The 19350-nt window shown below is 36.7% G+C and overlaps 1 protein-coding gene across 1 annotated transcript; it reads right to left on the bottom strand.

The window, feature by feature from the left end:
- Positions 1–1029: 1029 nt before the first annotated feature.
- LOC131770770 (tetratricopeptide repeat protein 28-like) lies at positions 1030–6271 on the bottom strand. Its single transcript, XM_066160022.1, has 3 exons — positions 6217–6271; positions 1550–5792; positions 1030–1063 (listed from the first exon to the last, which is right to left on the bottom strand). The coding sequence occupies exons 1-3, from the start codon at positions 6269–6271 to the stop codon at positions 1030–1032; spliced, it is 4332 nt and encodes a 1443-aa protein (XP_066016119.1).
- Between the last annotated feature and the right edge of the window lie 13079 nt (positions 6272–19350).

Raw genomic sequence — 19350 nt, 5'->3', positions numbered from 1 at the left:
CAGATCAAAAGGGTAGGTAAAGATGATTCGAGTCCTCATCATCTATTCGATCAGCAAAAAACGAAAGCGAACACTGTCTTATATTGAAACAGGAACAAGATTAGATAATGAAAACACAGCCTTTGAAAAAGGAAAAAACTCATCGTTTCACGAAAATTCGTAGCACAGAAAAAAGGCAAGAAAAGCTCGTACTTTTTCGTTAAGTGCGTGCTCGATCGAAGAGTTTACGCAAAAAGAGGAAACAAATTGGAACGGACTATTGGAATTACGCTGACATTCTGAGGACTAACTTCGATATATTTCTTGAGAAGTTTCCAATTCCAAATTGCCGTGTGTCTATTTGGAAGGGTTCTGTTAACCCTTTAACTCCTAGAAGTGATCAACATAAAACTTCTCCCCATAATATACTTGCATTATCCGGCAAACAGCTAATGAGAATCTTCAAACTTATCAGGTACAAGTTGTTATTTTGATCTAGCACCAAATTCTCATAACTAATTTACAAGGATATGTATAGCAGCTAGAGAGGAGAATTACCGATCAGTTCTCGAGAGTTAAAGGGTAAACCAAACATTCATTCTGTCTCGGGTTTCATAACTGCGTTTAATTCTCTCAACCTCAGCATTTTCAGATGAGACTATTAAACAAATTAGCGATCCTCCATAGTGAAATACTGTCTGAAAAATTTTCTATTTCAGTTACTTCCTCCTGGATATACTTTATTGTTTTACTTTGTTTTGTTTAAATGTTTCGTTTACTGATTACCAAAATGGAGTCTTTGGCGCAACCTGCTAGTCCTCTGACAAATCAGTTCAATCAAAACCATTGTCATTCAAAAGCGTTTTCGTGTAAAATATGACATTTAACAATTTTTCTAATTGATTTAGAATCAGAATCTTGACATACATTTCAAAAGGTTTGGTTTAGTTTCTCCTTTCCAGTTCAATTCTTTTGTTGACAGTATCACATGTCCTGTTTAAGGCAATGCACCAGAAGTAGAATCTTTGCAAAGGATCCGTTTCTAGTCTTTCATTCGTCGTCGTGCTTCCTCTGCTCTGCTTTCCTAAATTATAATTTTCAGATAAAGAAAAACATTAAGAATTTGAGGTAGAATTTAAAACTCAATGCACACGAGTAAAAATTCCTTTGGGATAGGGTTTACCAAATTTAACCCTTTACCTCCCATGAGTGACCGAGAGAGAATTTTTCCTCACAATATCAATACAATAACAAGCATAGATGTGATGAGAATAAATTAAAATATTAATTAGGGGATTATTAGTTGATCCAATACCAAATTCTCCAAACTGACATCATAAGAATTGTATGTCAGACAGTAAAGAGAATTATGGGAGCTGAAGGGTCATACCTTGTCTAAACCTGAAGTCGCTTGGTTGATATTTTTCTGGCATGTAAAACTAAACCATCTTAGCTTGCTGATATTTATTTTTTTCTCAGATTGCCGAGGCCGTTTAGCAGGCCAGCTATGGTAACCATTCTAGGTATGTAACACCATCAACACAAAACCACATACCAAACAATAGCTTACCTCATTTTCGTAAAGTCAAATGTCACGTTATCTCCAATCAGCACAAATGGAGCCCATTGGGAAATTTTGGTGTAGCCGTTTCTTCTCAACCATTTGGTGGCCTGGTGGAGAGATTCGCTAGCACTTTCTCCTTTCGCAAGGTACTCATAAAAATGATCCATGAGCTGCTTTGACGCTTCATCTTCAATGGCCCACGATGCTGCCAACACTGAACGTGCACCAGATGCTAGGAAAGCCCTAGCGATTCCAATGACACCCTCTTGTTTAAACACTCCACGCCCACTGTGACAGCAGCTAAGAACTACCAATTTAGCTCTCAGCTGAACTTTAGCAATGTCAGAGACTGTCAAAATGTAATCTTCCTCTTGCGGAAACTTGTTAGCAGTACCCTGAGGGGAAAGGATAACCTCTCCTCTTTCGGCATCTCCATGAGCAGCAATATGGATCAAACTCACCGAATGTATGGCTCGAAGTACCGCCTGCTTTGTTGCACACTCTCCTAACAAAGGGTGAACACCAAGTAGATGACCTACCATCTTTGCTTCTTGTCTCGCAGAAGCCAATGCTGTAAAGGTTTGGAGACGTTCTTTGTAATAAACTTTGCCAATATCAGGATCACCCACTACCAGTGCGCCAGTCTGACTGTGATAGTCAGCCGGACATTTCTGAATAACGCCAAGGGTCGTCAAAGAGGGGACGATGCGGATTCTGTACGCCTCTGACAGATACTTCCCGGCTGAGTCGGCACGCAAAGCAGCAAACGGGACTCGGTAAGAACACTTCTCTGGCACAATGATGATTTCAGGCTCGGTGAGTAAATCGCTTACTGGGGCAAAAATCAGTTTGTAACACAAATGGAGAAGTGACTCGTCATCTTTGGTTCCACAACCTTGTAAAGAACGACCTTCGCAATTCTCGTTCAATTTGACGCCGAACTTTACGGCACTTTTTTTGAAAATTCCTTCCACGTTGAAAAGTGACTCAGCGATGAGACTTCTGTCTTTCACGATTGAGCTAATGCGATGGTTAATATCTCCATCTCCTTTTAAAACCCAGAGATGAGTATGCTTCTTAAAATACGACATGTATAAGAAAACACAGCCTCTTTCTTTACTCACGATGTTTTCAATCCCAAACCAGGATTTTGGATCAGCTGAGATGTGGTTTACGACGGAAAACTTGCTTGCCAATGATTCTGCAAGACCTCTTGCTCGTCCCAGTTCCTCGACATAAAGAGCGTCGCGAGGACTATCGAGATCACAAAGCAGGTCACTGAGCCGCTTGTAGGGAAAAGAACCATACATCTCTAACAAGGATATTTCAAATTCTTTGTTTCCTCCTTGAGAATTTCGCAGTTGTTCGTATCTTTGAATGCTTTCGAGGAGAAAGGTCTTTTCATCCTCATGCTTTAATTGCGAAGATTTTAAGAACGTGATTCCGAGAAGAATTTTATACTCTGACATTTTATCTCCAATTTCCCTGGATATAAACAATGCTTCCTGGCTGAGTTCTTCGGCAACAACATATTCACCAACAGATCGATATGTCTGTGCAAGGTTACTAAGGATTTGTAATTCGTATACTATATGGCCAATTTCTATGCTAATGGCAAGCGCTTTCTTTTGATATTCTTTAGCCGTCTGATAGTCCTGAATTCTAACCAACACAAATGCTAAGTATTCGTAACATTCCATTTCTGATGGTCTGTCACCAATTTCTGTTGCTATGATGAGTGCCTTGTCGTAATAAACTTTAGCCTGAACAGTTTTTCTGAGTGACAAGAGATTTCTTCCAAAGCTCCTGCACAATTTGCCTTCAACTATCCTGTCGCCAGTTACTATAGCGATAGCAAGGGCTTTCTTACGATACTCTTCTGCCTTCTGGTCTTCTCTAAGTGATTGAAACACATTTCCAAGGTTACCGTACGATAAACTTTGTACTTTTTTGTCGCCAATTTCTATAGCGATGGGAACGGCTTTCTCATAATATTCTTTACCCTTCTGGTATTCTCCAAGCAATTCAAAAACATTTCCAAGGTTATTGTATGCTGCACTTTGTACATGTTTGTCGCCAATTTCTATAGCGATGGCAAGGGCTTTCTCATAATATTCTTTAGCCTTCTGGTATTCTCCAAGTAATTGAAAAAAATTTGCAAAGTTATTGCATGCTGCACTTTCTACTTCTTTGTCGCCACTTTCTATAGCGATGGCAAGGGCTTTCTCATAATATTCTTTAGCCTTCTGGTATTCTCCACGCAATTGAAAAACATTTGCAAAGTTATTGTATGCTGCACTTTGTACTTGTTTGTCGCCAATTTCTATAGCGATGGGAAGGGCTTTCTCATAATATTCTTTAGCCTTCTGGTATTCTCCAAGCGATTCAAAAACACTTCCGAGGTGACTGTACGATCTACTTTGTACTTGTTTGTCGCCAATTTCTATAGCGATGGCAAGGGCTTTCTCATCATATTCTTTAGCCTTCTGGTATTCTCCAAGCAATTCAAAAACATTTCCAAGGTTATTGTATGCTGCACTTTGTACTTTTTTGTCGCCACTTTCTATAGCGATGGCAAGGGCTTTCTCATAATATTCTTTAGCCTTCTGGTATTCTCCACCCAATCGAAAAACATTTCCAAGGTTACCGTACACTTCACTTTGTACTTTTTTGTCGCCAATTTCTATAGCGATGGCAAGGGCTTTCTCATAATATTCTTTAGCCGTCTGATAGTCATGAATGCTAACCAACATAAGTGCTAAGCATTCGTAACATTCCATTTCTGATGGTCTGTCACCAATTTCTGTTGCTATGGTGAGTGCCTTGTCGTAATAAACTTTAGCCTGAACAGTTTTTCTAAGTAAGAAGAGATTTCTTCCAAAGCTCCTGTACAATTCGCCTTCAAATATCCTGTCGCCAGTTACTATAGCGATGGCAAGGGCTTTCTTACGATAATCTTCTGCCTTCTGGTCTTCTCTAAGTGATTGAAACACATTTCCAAGGTTACCGTACGATGAACTTTGTACTTCTTTGTCGCCAATTTCTATAGCGATGGCAAGGGCTTTCTCACAATATTCTTTTGCCTTTTGGTATTCTCCAAGCGATTCCAAAACACTTCCGAGGTGGCTGTACGAATCACTTTGTACTTCTTTGTCGCCACTTTCTATAGCGATGGCAAGGGCTTTCTCATGATATTCTTTAGCCTTCTGGTATTCTCCACGCAATTTAAAAACATTTCCAAGGTGATTGTACGTTGCACTTTGTACTTTTTTGTCGCCAATTCTATTAGCGATGGCAAGGGCTTTCTCATAATATTCTTTAGCCTTCTGGTATTCTCCACGCAATTGAAAAACATTTGCAAGGTTACCGTACGATGAACTTTGTACTTGTTTGTCGCCAATTTCTATAGCGATGGCAAGGGCTTTCTCATAATATTCTTTAGCCTTCTGGTATTCTCCAAGCGATTCAAAAGCACTTCCAAGGTTATCGTACAATTTACTTTGTACTTGTTTGTCGCCACTTTCTATAGCGATGGGAAGGGCTTTCTCATAATATTCTTTTGCCTTCTGGTATTCTCCACCCAATTGAAAAAAATTTGCAAGGTTATTGTATGCTGCTCTTTGTACTTGTTTGTCGCCAATTTCTATAGCGATGGGAAGGGCTTTCTCATAATATTCTTTAGCCTTCTGGAATTCTCCAAGTAATATAAACACATTTCCAAGGCGCTCGTACGATGCACCTTCTCCGCCTTTGTCGCCAATTTCTATAGCTATGGCAAGGGCTCTCACGAGATATTCTCTAGCTCTCTGATACTCACCGAGTAATATCAAAGTACATCCAAGGTAAATATAGGCCACCCTTTCTGCTTTTGATGGGCCATTTGTTTTAGTGATATTCACTGCACTTTCCAAAATTCTTTTAACCAGTGCAAGCTTACCTTCTTTAAGATATTTGTCAGCTAGTCGTATGGTTAGTATTCCAGCTTCGTGGAACATTTGAAGAATTTGGTTGGTGTATCTTGCGGCATTTGCGTAACCAGAGATGGGGTGGTATGCATTGAATATCACCTCAGTGATATTAAGGTGATTAGTGACGTCCAGATTGTGGAGTAATATTAAAATTTCATCGTATAACTCAGTCGCTTGTAGCCCACGACCAGTCTTGAGAAGATATTTAGCAACATTCAAACCTATCCAGATGGTTTTGAGGATGCCTTGTGTGTTATTCATCACAGCTGCACATTTTAGGTCTGTCGTTAAATAGGAACAAAAAGAAGCAAAACAATTATAAAAAAGGAAAATATTTACAAAGAATCTGAGTAGGATTTCAGATAACAGTCTTCGCATTCCTATTCTTTTTGAAACTAGACCCTGTGAGCAGGGTAACTGGGATACCTGGATGGTAATGGATCCTTGGGATCAATTGTAGTGATACTACGGGTGTTGGACTAGTATACTGAAATAGCGAGCTCAAGTCTACCCAAGGGCATACATCTATTTCGGAAAAGGTTGTCATCGGCGATAGTTCATTCCAAGACGGAGAGGAATCATGGGTATACAACTCAGTAAATAGTTCTTGCTAAGTGTTGTACATTTGTTTTTTTAACTGGATAACAGTTTTTCTGTATTCTGTTACAAACAGAGCAAATATAATATGGGCCATCCCTAACTTACTTTGAAAAGCTGTGCTATCCACAGGCGGCCCAAGCTCCAGCTGTGAGATGATCATCTTGCGCAATAACGGTCATGGCGGAATTATAAGAGTTTGTATGGGAATATTTACGACCGCTCTAAGGAATAAAAATACGTCAAATTATCAATATCCAAATGTAGGTAACCTTGCCTCCTTTTTAAACTGAGCCTCGCCGGGGATCCCACTGTAACTTGGCACCCGTAGTGCTAAGACAATTTCTTCATGCTAAGTTACAGTGGGGTCCCCGGCGAGGCTCAGTTTGAAAAGGAGGCAAGGTTACCTAGCTGGTTTTCAACGATCGTGTGTCAAGGTTGATGTGGACGCGGGCTGTTAGAAACCTCTAAACTGGAAATTTTTGAAGCAAACTGCGGCTTAGCGTCGGTTGCACGGGGAAGATTGAGTTTGTAGTGAATTGAAATGAAACTACAGTATATGTGCTTGGATTCTGCGTTGGATTTGTGGCCGCCCGGTCATTTTGCGCTGGGATTTTTCGGGAACGGGCGTTTGGAAATGGAGTGTTCAGCCTTGGGCTTTTCTTATGTACGTTGAAAACCTCAAAACGGACAACTCTCGTTAAAATGCGTTCTTTTCATCAAAGTAAGCGGCCAGATAACAAGCAATACGCTGTGGAAGTAAGGTGAGGTGTTTTTTTTTTGAGAATTTGATATATTTTTTTATTCCTTAGAGCGGTCGTAAATATTCCCATACAAACTCTTATAATTCCGCCATGACTGTTATTGCGCAAGATGATCATCTCACAGCTGGAGCTTGGGTCGCCTGTGTGCTATCAGGACTGAATCTTATAATAGATTACTTAACACTTTTTGCTTTTGTTTTCATATTACTGTGCTGAAAAATACAGCTGAGGCAATAATTTGAAATCCACATTAAAAACCCAATATTGTCCTTAGTATTATCTGTGATTAAATTCTGAAGCAATAATTTGCTACCAAGAGATGTAGATCATTGTATTCCTTGTTTCTCCAAATTAAAGGCAATATTAATATCTGAATCATATATTTAAGTGTCCTTGCTGATAGTGTGTGGATTTTTATCGCCATTGAGTTTTTCTCTGTAAAACCTGTTTGTATGCTAAGTGATTCTATCTATAGAGTATGTGAATTCCCAATACCCACAATATATGATAATGGAAAAAAAATGCTATAAAAAGATGTGGCACAACAGCATAACAAGGGAATATTAATGGTTGTAATTTCAGCATCTGCATGATTTGCTTCGAGGGGGACAGCTGACAACTGTTGATAAGAAATATCTGTCATATCACATTGTTTTTCATTAATATGTACACCTTTGGGTTCAAATAAAACATTTGGATTTTGATGAAGACCTTCAGAATAGTTTATCAGCTCATTTAAGATGTTAACTTCTAACAGCATACAAATTCCTTGAGGGTGGGGCTCAATCCGTTCCAAGTAGTGAACAATATTACTTGTGTGTGCGTCTGTAAGTATTTTGAGCGTTTGCACCATAAAGCTCCTGGTAATCGTATCGTTGAACCTCCATTACCAAAACAATAACCCCAGAACAAAAACAAATTGACTAACAAATGAGTTTTATAAGCAAAAATTTCATGGTTCGTCATGTGACCCGGCCCTGTCCATGCATGACAACGTCAGTCGCCATCAAGATAACGCACGTGATCAGCATGTGAACACCTTCACCTTCATTGGATCACAGTTAGTTGCCATGGTGTTGAGGGCCCAATGACCACTGGGTAATATTACGCAATTTTTCCATTTTGTAGCGGAGGAAAAAAAAAGACGACAAAAAAACAAAGGCGTTTTATGACTGGGCTACCACAGGCATCCCATCCCAGTTTTAATTAGAAGTAAAAAAAATTAAAATTCTTATAGGTGCATATAGCGATTTATCAGGGTCAAATTTTTTCACATTGCTTTAGGTACACTCCATGTTTACTGCAAATACTTTTTTCGTAAAACAATGCCATGAATTTTAACGAGTGTTCATAAAAATGATCAAGAGCACTGTGAGCTATACAGGACGAACAGAAACAGAAAACATACTGAGTCTAATTTTATGATCATATGACAGATGAAAACCAAAATCAACTTATAATGAAATAAATATCTCTCAACAAAACAACGATAAAAAAATAAATGTCTCATTTCATCTTTTGAAAAGAATATATTCAAAAAAGCCTTGAACAAAAGGATTAATGAACAGAGTGTTAGTACCAACATGCACATGATTACGAGAATGATAAGATACATGATAAAAATTACACAGTTTTAGGTGGCTGAAAACGAGTGCATTTTTCATGTTACGCTAGTACAAAGTTGTAACACGACTGCAAGTTACAAATAGCGCACGCTGTCATTATTTGTCCCTCTTGACTTTCTCTGATGGTTTTTTCATATAAATTACGGGCTAGTGCAGTCACAGGCGGCCCAAGCTCCAGCTGTGAGATGATCATCTTGCGCAATAACGGTCATGGCGGAGTTATAAGAGTTTGTATGTCGTAAATATTCAAACTCTTATAATTCCGCCATGACCGTTATTGCGCAAGATGATCATCTCACACCTGTGGTGCAATTTTATTGTCTTTGAAAAATTAACTCGTGCTTATCAACACCAAATGACACTCGAAATCGTATTTTACCAACGAACAAAACAAAAGAATATTACAATGGAAATATTTTTTTTCTTCGTGTCACTTCGAATTTGCTCTTGATAAGCTTTCCGTCGTGTATTAGGATCAGTCCGTTCTTTTACTTATTTTCTTTCTCGTTTTCATCAAGTTTAGAAGTAATAGCTAGTCTTGTGATCAAACCTTTTATCGAATAACATCGTGAGCACCTTATTCATGAGATACATAGAATAAAATAAAAAAATTGGTCACTCGATCAAACCCTCTTCCTCAGGGTATGAAATGACTTGTAAATTTTTCTTGAAATTCCAATATATTATCAAGCAAAAGATGGAGAGAGTAAACATACTTATCAGCTTTAGGTTGTTATTTTGATCAAAAACCAAATTCTCCAGACTAATGTATAAGAAAATTTAAAGTAGCTTGAAAGGAGAATTACTCTAAGGTGTTTCATGTCAAGGCGCCGAGGTGGGGTAGACGTATTTATTTCACAGACATCTGGAAGCCGAAGTCAAATTTCTTAAAAGCAAATCCCCACCAGTTTGTCAGATTGTTTGGATTTTTAAATCTTCAACCACAAAATTATTGCAATTTTCCGTGCAAACTGTTTCATTTTTCATGGAAGAGCGAAAAGAAGGCTATGAAATTAGTTTATTACCCGCTTACATATGGAGAAAGAAAAACAAAAAAACGCGTGACTTAGGAAACCAAACGTTAGAAACTGAAATAAAACCTTCCTTGTCATGCAAGGATGAATAAATTTAGTTCGTGTGAGACCAAAGCATTAAATAAATCAATGATCATGAAACTGGAATTTTTTAAAAAAGTTTAAATGGAACAACCTCGAATCATTAAATCTTCCGCAATTTCCAAGTTTGTTAGATCTATTGCATCGGATTTCAGTCCAACACATTCTGATTCTCAATAAGCAGGAAAAGAATAGTTCTGAATTAGTTATTCTTAGATGCATAACAAAGCAACGAATATTTGTACCTTGTCTACAAAATTTAAATGTTAGCGGAGAGGTTACAAAGCATATCAGTTATCAAAGATCGAGCAGAGGGGTATTTTGTTGCGCATGCGCCAATGAAAATTTGTTCGGCGCGTTCGGCGCCACTTTGATATTTTCAGCGCGCTTTTGCGGGTTTTCAACTGAGCGATCGACACCTTTCTTTGATATTTTTTGGAGAGGGATGAAAGAGTATGACAAGTTTACCACCATTTCTAACCCTGTGGATACTCGTGGAGTTTGCTGGCTCTTCGGATGAGGATATTTTAATGATCAAAGTGCGAACAAAACGCGAAGAAAGGCCGAAACTGGAAGTTTGAGATTTGATTTGCTGACGATCGAGATGTGCACATGAGACTACAAACCTTGAAGGTTAGTCTTAAGATGTTAATGTCTTACTTCTATGAATCACGAAGTGATGTGTGGAGGCGATCGTGAGATATTCGTTACGATGATAGAAGGTAGTTTACAATTTGATCTTATTTTACTTCAAATTTGAAATAAAATTGCGTTAAGTTCGAGGTGGCCCCCAAAAAAGGACAAACTTCGGTAGAACTTGTTTATCAGATGGCCCCCAAATCCCTTACCACTGTCAGTTCATTGTTTATTTAGCTTTCGGCCTAACCAGTTCATTTACCTCAAAAAAATGCGTGGGCTTTATATCATGAGTTTAAACTGGTGCCGTTTTCTTCATGTTCATGTGTTATTCGAAACGAATGGCGTCAGCTTTATTCTATCTTGTTTATTTCAGTAGAATACTTCTGCAATACGAAATGAAGTTTGAGTCGAAGTGTACTATAAAACTCCCAGGTTAAAATTTTCTAACTTTCTCTGGTTCTTTAAATATGAGATGAGCGATGCAACAAATGGATAATTACTCAAGGGGCTGGAACTCCTTGTTTCTTTAGAATGTTAATTACAGTATTTCTGTCGCGTTTTAAAACGAATTTCGGGTTAAAATGTCTTCAAACCAGTTTGACTTGCATTTCACTTTGCCAGATAAGTCTTGATCCTTCAATTTCTATTTCTTAATCGACACTGATGATTGGAATTACCTATTATATTCTCTGCTGTTTAGGGAGACGTGAAGTGAACCCACTACATATGGTCGGTACTATTGACAGAAAGGATAGGTGTGACATTTGCTGCTTTATTATGCATGGAAGAATAACTAGTTCAGAACTATTCTTTTCCTGCTTATTGAGAATCAGAATGTGTTTGAATGAAATCCGATGCAATATTTACGAAAGATGTTATTAAGAACTAACAAAATCGGAAATTGCGGATGATTTAATGCTTCGAGGTTGTTCCATTTGAACTTTTTCAAATCATTCTAGTTTCATGATCACCGATCCGTTTAATGTTTTGTTCTCACATTAGCTATTTTTATTCATCCTTGCATGACAGGGGAGGTTTTATTTCAGTTTCTAACGTTTGGTTTCCTTAGTCATGCGATCAGAATACTAATCAAGGCTTGCGTGCGTTTGTTTCTTTGCTTTGGTTTCTTTATATGTAAGCGGCTAATAAGCTAATTTTACAGCCTCCTTTTCGCTTTTCCTTTGAAAATGAAACAGTTTGCACTGAAAATTGCAAAATTTTAGCGGTTGAAAATTTAAAAATCCAAACAATCTAACAAATTGGTGAACATTTACTTTTAAACAATTTGACTTCGGCCTGGAGATGTCTGTGAAATGAATACGTCTAAGCCACCTCGGCGCTTTGACACGAAACACCCGCGAGTAATTCTCCTTTCAAGCTACTTAACATTTTCTTATACATCAGTCTGGAGAATCTGGTTTTTGATCAAAATAACAGTCTAGAGCTGATAAGCATGTTTATTCTCTCCATCTTTCGCTTGATAATGTATCGGAACTTGAAGGAGAATTTGCAGGCCATTTACTACCATAAGGAAGAGGGTTTGATCGAGCACACAGCGAGTTCATTTTTTTAATCTCACGAATGAGGTGTTTGGAATGTTATTCAATGAAGGGCTTGATCACAAGACTAATTAATGCTTCTAAACTTAATGAAAACGAGAAACAAATTTAAAAAAATGGACTGACCCTAATACACGACGGAAAGCTTAACGAGAGCGAATTCGAAGTAACCCGAAGAAAAAAAAATACTTATAACGTAATATTATTTTGTTTTGTTCGTGTAGGTAAAACATGATTTCCAGTGCAATTTGGTGTGAATAAGCACGGGTTAATTTTTCAAAGACAATAAAATTTCACAAGCCCGTAATTTACGTGAAAAAAGCAAAAAAGCATCAGAGAACGTCAAGACATAAGCAAAATGAGAGCGCGAGCTATTTGTAAATTACCGTCGTTGCACTAGCGTTACACGAAAAATGCACTCGTTCTCAGCCAGTCAAAACTGCTTAATTGTTATCAGGTATGTTATTATTCTCGTTATCGGGGCAAGGAGTTAGTAATCAATTTCGTGGTAAGTACAACCTTTGATAACTGATATGCTATGTAACCTCTCCGCTAAGATATCAATTTTTTAGTTTTTATGAATAGTTATGCCTTAACACCAAATCTCGTGGGGTCGATTGTTTACCTAGCGATTAAAAATTAAAAACTATAGTTGCGAGTTGTAGCCGATTGAAAATAGGTCAAGTCTTCATATTAATAATTATTTTCATATTCCGACGAGAAAGTAAGAGCTGTTCTTGTGAACGAAATTTTTTAAGGCCGATCGACGTTGTATACGACTTTTCAGTGAATAAACTCGATCAGCTTATGATAAATTATGATAGATATTTCTTGAGATCTGCAATCAAATTGATGTCGAAACTTGTTTTGTTTGTCCGTGTGTGCAAGCGTCTATTTTTTTTTCTTGCACAAATGAAGATAGAATTTTTTTATTTGCACCGGCAATTTGAATAATTTTCTGTGAGTAAAGTTTTATTTCAGTTTCTTGTGTTTGGTTTTGTTAGTCATACGTCAATGATTGGGACACAAAAAAGGCACATTTATTCGTTGCTTTGTTATCCATCTAAGAAAAACTTATTCAGAACTATTCTTTTCCTGCTTACTGAGAATCAGAATGTGTTGCACTGAAGTCTGATGCAATAGAACTAACAAACTTGGAAATTACGGAGGATTTAATGCTTCGAGGTTGTGCCATTTAAACTTTTTATAAATAATTTCAGTTTTATGATCACTGATTTATTTAATGCTTCGATCTCACACGAGCTATTTGTATTCATCCTTGTATGACAGAGAATGTTTTATTTCAGTTTCTAAAGTTTGGTTTCCTCAGTCATGCGATCAGAATATTAATCAAGGCTTACGCGCATTTGTTTGTTTTTCTTTTTCCATATGTAAGCGGGTAATAAACTAATTTTACAGCCCTCTTTTCGCTTTCCTTAAAAAATGGAACAGTTGGCACGGAAAATTGCAAGAATTTCGTGGTTGATGATTTAAAAATCAAAACAATCTAACAAACTGATGAAAATTTTCTTTTAAACAATTTGACTTCAGCTTCCTAGTAATTTTCCGAGGAAACTGTTTTGTTTTCTAAGGAAAAGCGAAAAGGAGGCTGTAAAATTATTTTATTAGCTACTTACATATGAAGAAACCAAAACAAACAAATAAACGCGCGCAAGCCATGATTACTATTCTGATCGTATGACTAAGTAAACCAAACGTTAGAAACTGAAATAAAACCTTTCTTGTCATGCAAAGATGAATAAATTTAGTTCGCGTGAGAGAAAAGCATTAATTTGATCGGTGATCATGAAACTAGAACTACTTGAAAAAGTTTAAATGGAACAACCTCGAAACATTAAATCTTCCGCAATTTCCGAGTTTATTAGTTCCTAGTAACATCTTTCTTAATTAGTGCATCGGATTTAAGTCCAACACATTCTGATTCTCAGTAAGCAGGAAAAGAATAAGTCAAAAGTAGCTATTCTTAAATGCATAACAAAGCAACCTATGATTATCCCTTGTTTTGTGTCCAAATCATGGCGTATGACTAATAAAACCAAACACAAGAACCTGAAATAGAACTTTCCTCACGAAAAATATTCAAATTGCCAGTGCAAGGTTAAAAAGTTCTATCTTCATTTCTGTAAGAAAAATAAACATAGAGGCTCGCACACACGTACAAACTAACAAGTTTCGACTTCAACTCGAGAGCAGATCTCAAGAAATATCTATCATAATTTATCGTAAGCTGATCGGGTTTGTTCACTGAAGAGTCGTATACCGCGTCGATCGGCGTTAAAAAATTTGGTTCACAAGAACAGCTCTTGCTTTCTCATCGGAATATGAAAATAATGATTAATATGTAGACGTGATCTATTTTCAATCGACCACAGTTCACAACTATATAGCTTTTAATTTCTATACGCAATGTAAACAATCGATCCCACGAGATTCGATGTTACGGCATAGCTATTCATTATCACTACAAAATTGTTAAGGTGGCGGAGAAGTTATGCAGCACATCTGTTATCAAAGGTCAAACTTACCACGAAATTGACTACTAACGCCTTGCCTCGAATGCCTTGAACGTTATGGCATGAACGCAATGGACGCCTTTTGTCGTACGCTTTGAAAGTTTTGCATGCTTTTATCAAATTTTCTTGAAATAAATGATCGACAGATTAATATTTGGGTTTTATTTAAAAATGGCGGATCATGGAAAATTGAAAGCTTATGAGTGAAGGTGAATTAAGCCCAAAGTAAAAACGCTGCCATCTGAAGCCAAAGATTTCATGAGTTGCTCACATGAAGATTTTCTGACGGTCACATTTACAATTATCTTTGTGCCAGTAAAAAGTTTCTAGTTCTCTTCCTTATTTGAAATTAATCATTTTTTTTAGTGCATACAACGACTTATCAATGTCAAAGTTTTTTTCACATTGCTAAAGATACTGTCGGTGTTTACTCCAAATATTTGTTTCATAAAACAATGTCATAATTTTCAGCTAGTGCTCATAGAAATGAACAAGAGCACTGTGAGCTACACAGGACGAACGCAAGCAGAAAACATACAGTGTCTAATATTATGATCATATGACAGATGAAAAACAAACATCATAATAAAATAATATACCTCCCAACAAAACAACGATAAAAATAAATGTTTAATTTCATCCTTTAAAAAGAAGATATGCGGAAAAGCCTTCAACAAAATGATTAATGAACAATGTGTTAATACCAAAATGCACAAGATAACGAGAACAATAACATACATGATAACAATTAAGCAGTTTTGACTGGCTGAGAACGAGTGCATTTTTCAAGTAACGCTAGTGCAACGACGGCAATTTACAAATAGCCCGCGCTCTCATTTTACTTATGTCTTAACGTTCTCTGATGTTTTTTTCATGTAAATTACGGATTGTGCAATTTTATTGTCTTTGAAAATTAATCCGCGCTTATTCACACCAAGTTGCACTGGAAATCATGTTTTACCTACACGAACAAAACAAAATAATATTACGTTGTAGGTATTTTTTTCTTCGGGTTACTCCGAATTCGCTCTCCATGAGCTTTCCGTCGTCTATTAGAGTCATTCCGTTCTTTTTTTAAATTTTCTTTCTCGTTCTCATTAAGGTTAGAAGTTTTATTTAGTCTTATGACCAAGCCTTTCATTGAATAACATCGTAAACATCTCATTCGTGAGATACAAACAATGAAATCCAAAAATTGTTTACTCATCAACTCGCTGTGTGTTCGATCAAACCCTCTTCCTTATGGTAGTAAATGACATGTAAATTATCCTTAAAATTCCAATATATTATCAAGCACAAGATGGAGAGAGTAGACATGTTTATCAGCCTTCGATTGTCATTTTGATCAAAAACCAAATTCTCCAGACTGATGTATGAGAAAATGTAAAGTAGCTTGAAAGGAGAATAACACTAAGGTGTTTCATGTCAGAGCGCCGAGGTGTCGTAGACGTATTCATTTCACAAACATCTCCAGGCCGAAGTCAAATTGTTTAAAAGTACGTTTTTACCAGTTTGTTAGATTGCTTGGATTTTTTAATCTTCGACCACGAAATTCTTAGGAAAAGCGAAAAGAAGGCTGTAAAAATTAGTTTATTACCCGCTTACATATGGGAAAAGAAAAACAAACAAACGCGCGCAAGCCTTGATTAGTATTCTGATCGCATTACTAAGGAAGCCAAACGTTAGAAACTGCAATAAAACCTTCCCTGTCATGCAAGGATGACTAAATTTAGTTCGTGTGAGATAAAAGCATCAAATAGATCAGTGATCAGGAAACTAGAATTATTTGAAAAAGTTTAAGTGGAACAACCTCGAAGCATTAAATCTTCTAACTAATCTAAATCAAGATGGAGAGAGTAAACATGTTTATTAGCTTTAGATTGTTATTTTGATCATAAACCAAATTCTCCAGGCTAGTGTATAAGAAAATGTAAAGTAGCTTGTAAGGAGAATTACTCGCGAGTGTTTCATGTCAAAGCGCCGAGGTGGCGTAGACCTATTCATTTCACAGACATCTCGAAGCCGTAGTCAACCTCGAAGCATTACATCTTCCGCAATTTCCGAGTTTGTTAGTTCCGAATAACATCTTTCTTAAATATGACATCGGATTTTAGTCCAACACATTCTGATTCTCAGTAAGCAAGAAATGAATAGTTATGAATTAGCTTTTCTTAGATGCATAACAAAGCAACGTATAATTATCCCCTATTTTGTGTCCAAATCATTGCCGTATGATTAATAAAACCAAACACAAGAACCTCAAATAAAACTTTCTTCAAGAAAAATATTCAAATTGCGAGTGCAAGGTAAAAAAGTTCTATCTTCATTTGTGTAAAAAAAAAAATAGAGGCTCGCACACACGTGCAAATAAAACAAGTTTCGACTTCATTTTGATAGCAGATCTCAAGAAATATCTATCGTAATTTATCATGAGCTGATCGGGTTTATTCACTATAGAGTCGTATACCGCGTCGATCGGCCTTAATAAATTCGTTCACAAGAACAGCTCTTATTTTCTCGTCGGAATATAAATAATTATGATGATTAATATATAGACGTGATCTATTTTCAATCGGCTACACTTCACATACCGCGTCGATTGGCCTTAAAAAATTCTTTCTCAAGAACAACTCTTACTTTCCCGTCGGAACATAAATATAATGATTAATACGTAAACGTGAGCTTTTTTCAATCTGCTATACTTCACAACTATGTAGCTTTTAATTTCTAATCGCAATGTAAACAATCGACCCCACGAGGTTCGGTGTTTAGGCATAACTATTCATAAACACTACAAATTTGATATGATAGCGGCGAGGTTATACAGCATATTAATTATTAAAGGTCTTACTTACCACAAAATTGCATACTAACGCTTTGCCTCGAATGCCTTGAAGGTTATGGCTTGAACGTAATGGACGCCTTTCCTCGAACGCTTTGAAAGTTTTTCCTACAATGTAAAGTGAAACAATTAGTTTTGGATCCTTACCAAATATTCCTGAAATAAATGACCGACAGATGAATATTTGTATTTTATTACAAATGGCAGATCATGGAAAATTCTCACCGGAAACAAGAAAGCCTGCGAGCGAAGGTGAATTAAGCCCAAAGTAAAAACGCTGCCATCTGAAGCCAAAGATTTCATGGGTTTCTCACATGAAGATTATCTGACGGTCATATTTACAATTATCTTTGTACCAGTAAAAAGTTTCTAGTTCTCTTCCTTATTTGAAATCTCGTCTCCATCGCTTCTGCGTTGTTGACGCAGAGGCGATGTTCAACGATTTGGACACGAATTATATTCATTCTTGAGGGAGGCACTTACAACTCCATTTAGAAGATCGGCCTTCTTAAGGACTGAAAGCCTCCTGAAATATTTAGTGATTTGAACAACTGAAAGTCATTCCTCCCTAGTGAACTATTTGTGTCCATTTGCTCATCTTAGACGCTTCATTTTGGCTGTAACATCAGCAGGATTTGCATTGTTGCCGGTTTCTTCTCCTCAACTAGAATTAAAGCTTTTTTTTAAGTGCATACAACGATTTATCAGCGTCAAAGTTTTTTTTTCACATTGCTGTAGATACTGTCTATGTTTACTCCAAATATTTGCTTCGTAAAACAATGTCATAACTTTTAGCTGCTGCTCCTAGAAATGAACATAAGCACTGTGAGCTATGCAGGACGAACAGAAGCAGAAAACATAGCGTGTCTAATGTTATGATCATATGACAGATGAAAAACAAAACATCATAATGAAGTAAATATACCTCCCTACAAATCAACGATAAAAATAAATGTTTAATTTCATCCTTTAAAAAGAAGATATGCGAATAAGCCTTCAACAAAAGGATTAATGAAGTGGGTGTTGATACCAAAATGCACAAGATAACGAGAACAATAACATACCTGATAATAATTAAGCAGTTTTGACTGGCTGAAAACGAGTGCATTTTTCGTGTAACGCTAGTGCAACGACGGCAAGTTACAAATAGCCCGCGCTCTCATTTTGCTTATGTCTTAACGTTCTCTGATGCTTTTTCCATTTAAATTACGGGCTTGTGCAACTTTATTGTCTTTGAAAATTAACTCGTGCTTATTCACACCAAATTGCACTGGAAATCATGTTTTACCTACACGAACAAAACAGTATAATATTATGTTGTGAGTATTTTTTTCTTCGGTTTACTTCGAATTCGCTCTCCATAAGTTTTCCGTCGTATATAGGGGTCAGTCTGTTCTTTTTTAAAATTTTCTTTCTCGTTCTCATTAAGTTTAGAAGTATTAATTAGTCTTGTGACGAAGCCTTTCACTGAATAACATCGTAAACATCTCATTCGTTAGAAAGAAACAATGAATTCGAAAAATTGTTTACCCATCAACTCGCTGTGTATTTGATCAAACCCTCTTCCTTATGGTAGTTAAATGACATGTAAATTCTCCTTAAAATTCCAATGCATTAACAAGCACAAGATGGAGAGAGTAAACATGTTTATTAGCTTTAGATTGTTATTTTGATCAAAAACCAAATTCACCAGACTGGTGTATAAGAAAATGTAAAGTAGCTTGTGAGGAGAATTACTCGCGAGTGTTTCATGTCAAAGCGCCGAGGTAGCGTAGACGTATTTATTTTTACAGACATCTCGAAGCCGTAGTCAAATTGTTTAAAAGTATATTTTCACCAGTTTGTTAGATTGTTTGGATTTTTTAATCTTTAACCACGAAATTCTAAGGAAAAGCGAAAAGAAGGCTGTAAAATGAGTTTATTACCCGCTTACATATGGAAAAAAAAACAAACAAATACACGCGCGCAAGCCTTGATTAGTATTCTGATCGCATGACTAGGGAAACCAAACGTTAGAAACTGAAATAAAACCTTCCCTGCCATGCAAGGATGAATAAATTTAGTTCGTGTGAGATAAAAGCATTAAATAGATCAGTGATTATGAAACTAGAATTATTTGAAAAAGTTTAAATGGAACAACCTCGAAGCATTAATTAAATCTTCC

This window comes from Pocillopora verrucosa, chromosome 13, assembly GCF_036669915.1.
Source record: "Pocillopora verrucosa isolate sample1 chromosome 13, ASM3666991v2, whole genome shotgun sequence".
NCBI classification, from domain to species: domain Eukaryota; kingdom Metazoa; phylum Cnidaria; class Anthozoa; order Scleractinia; family Pocilloporidae; genus Pocillopora; species Pocillopora verrucosa.
The sequence above is the reverse complement of the archived record's forward strand: the minus strand, read 5'-3'. Positions and strand labels throughout refer to the sequence as shown.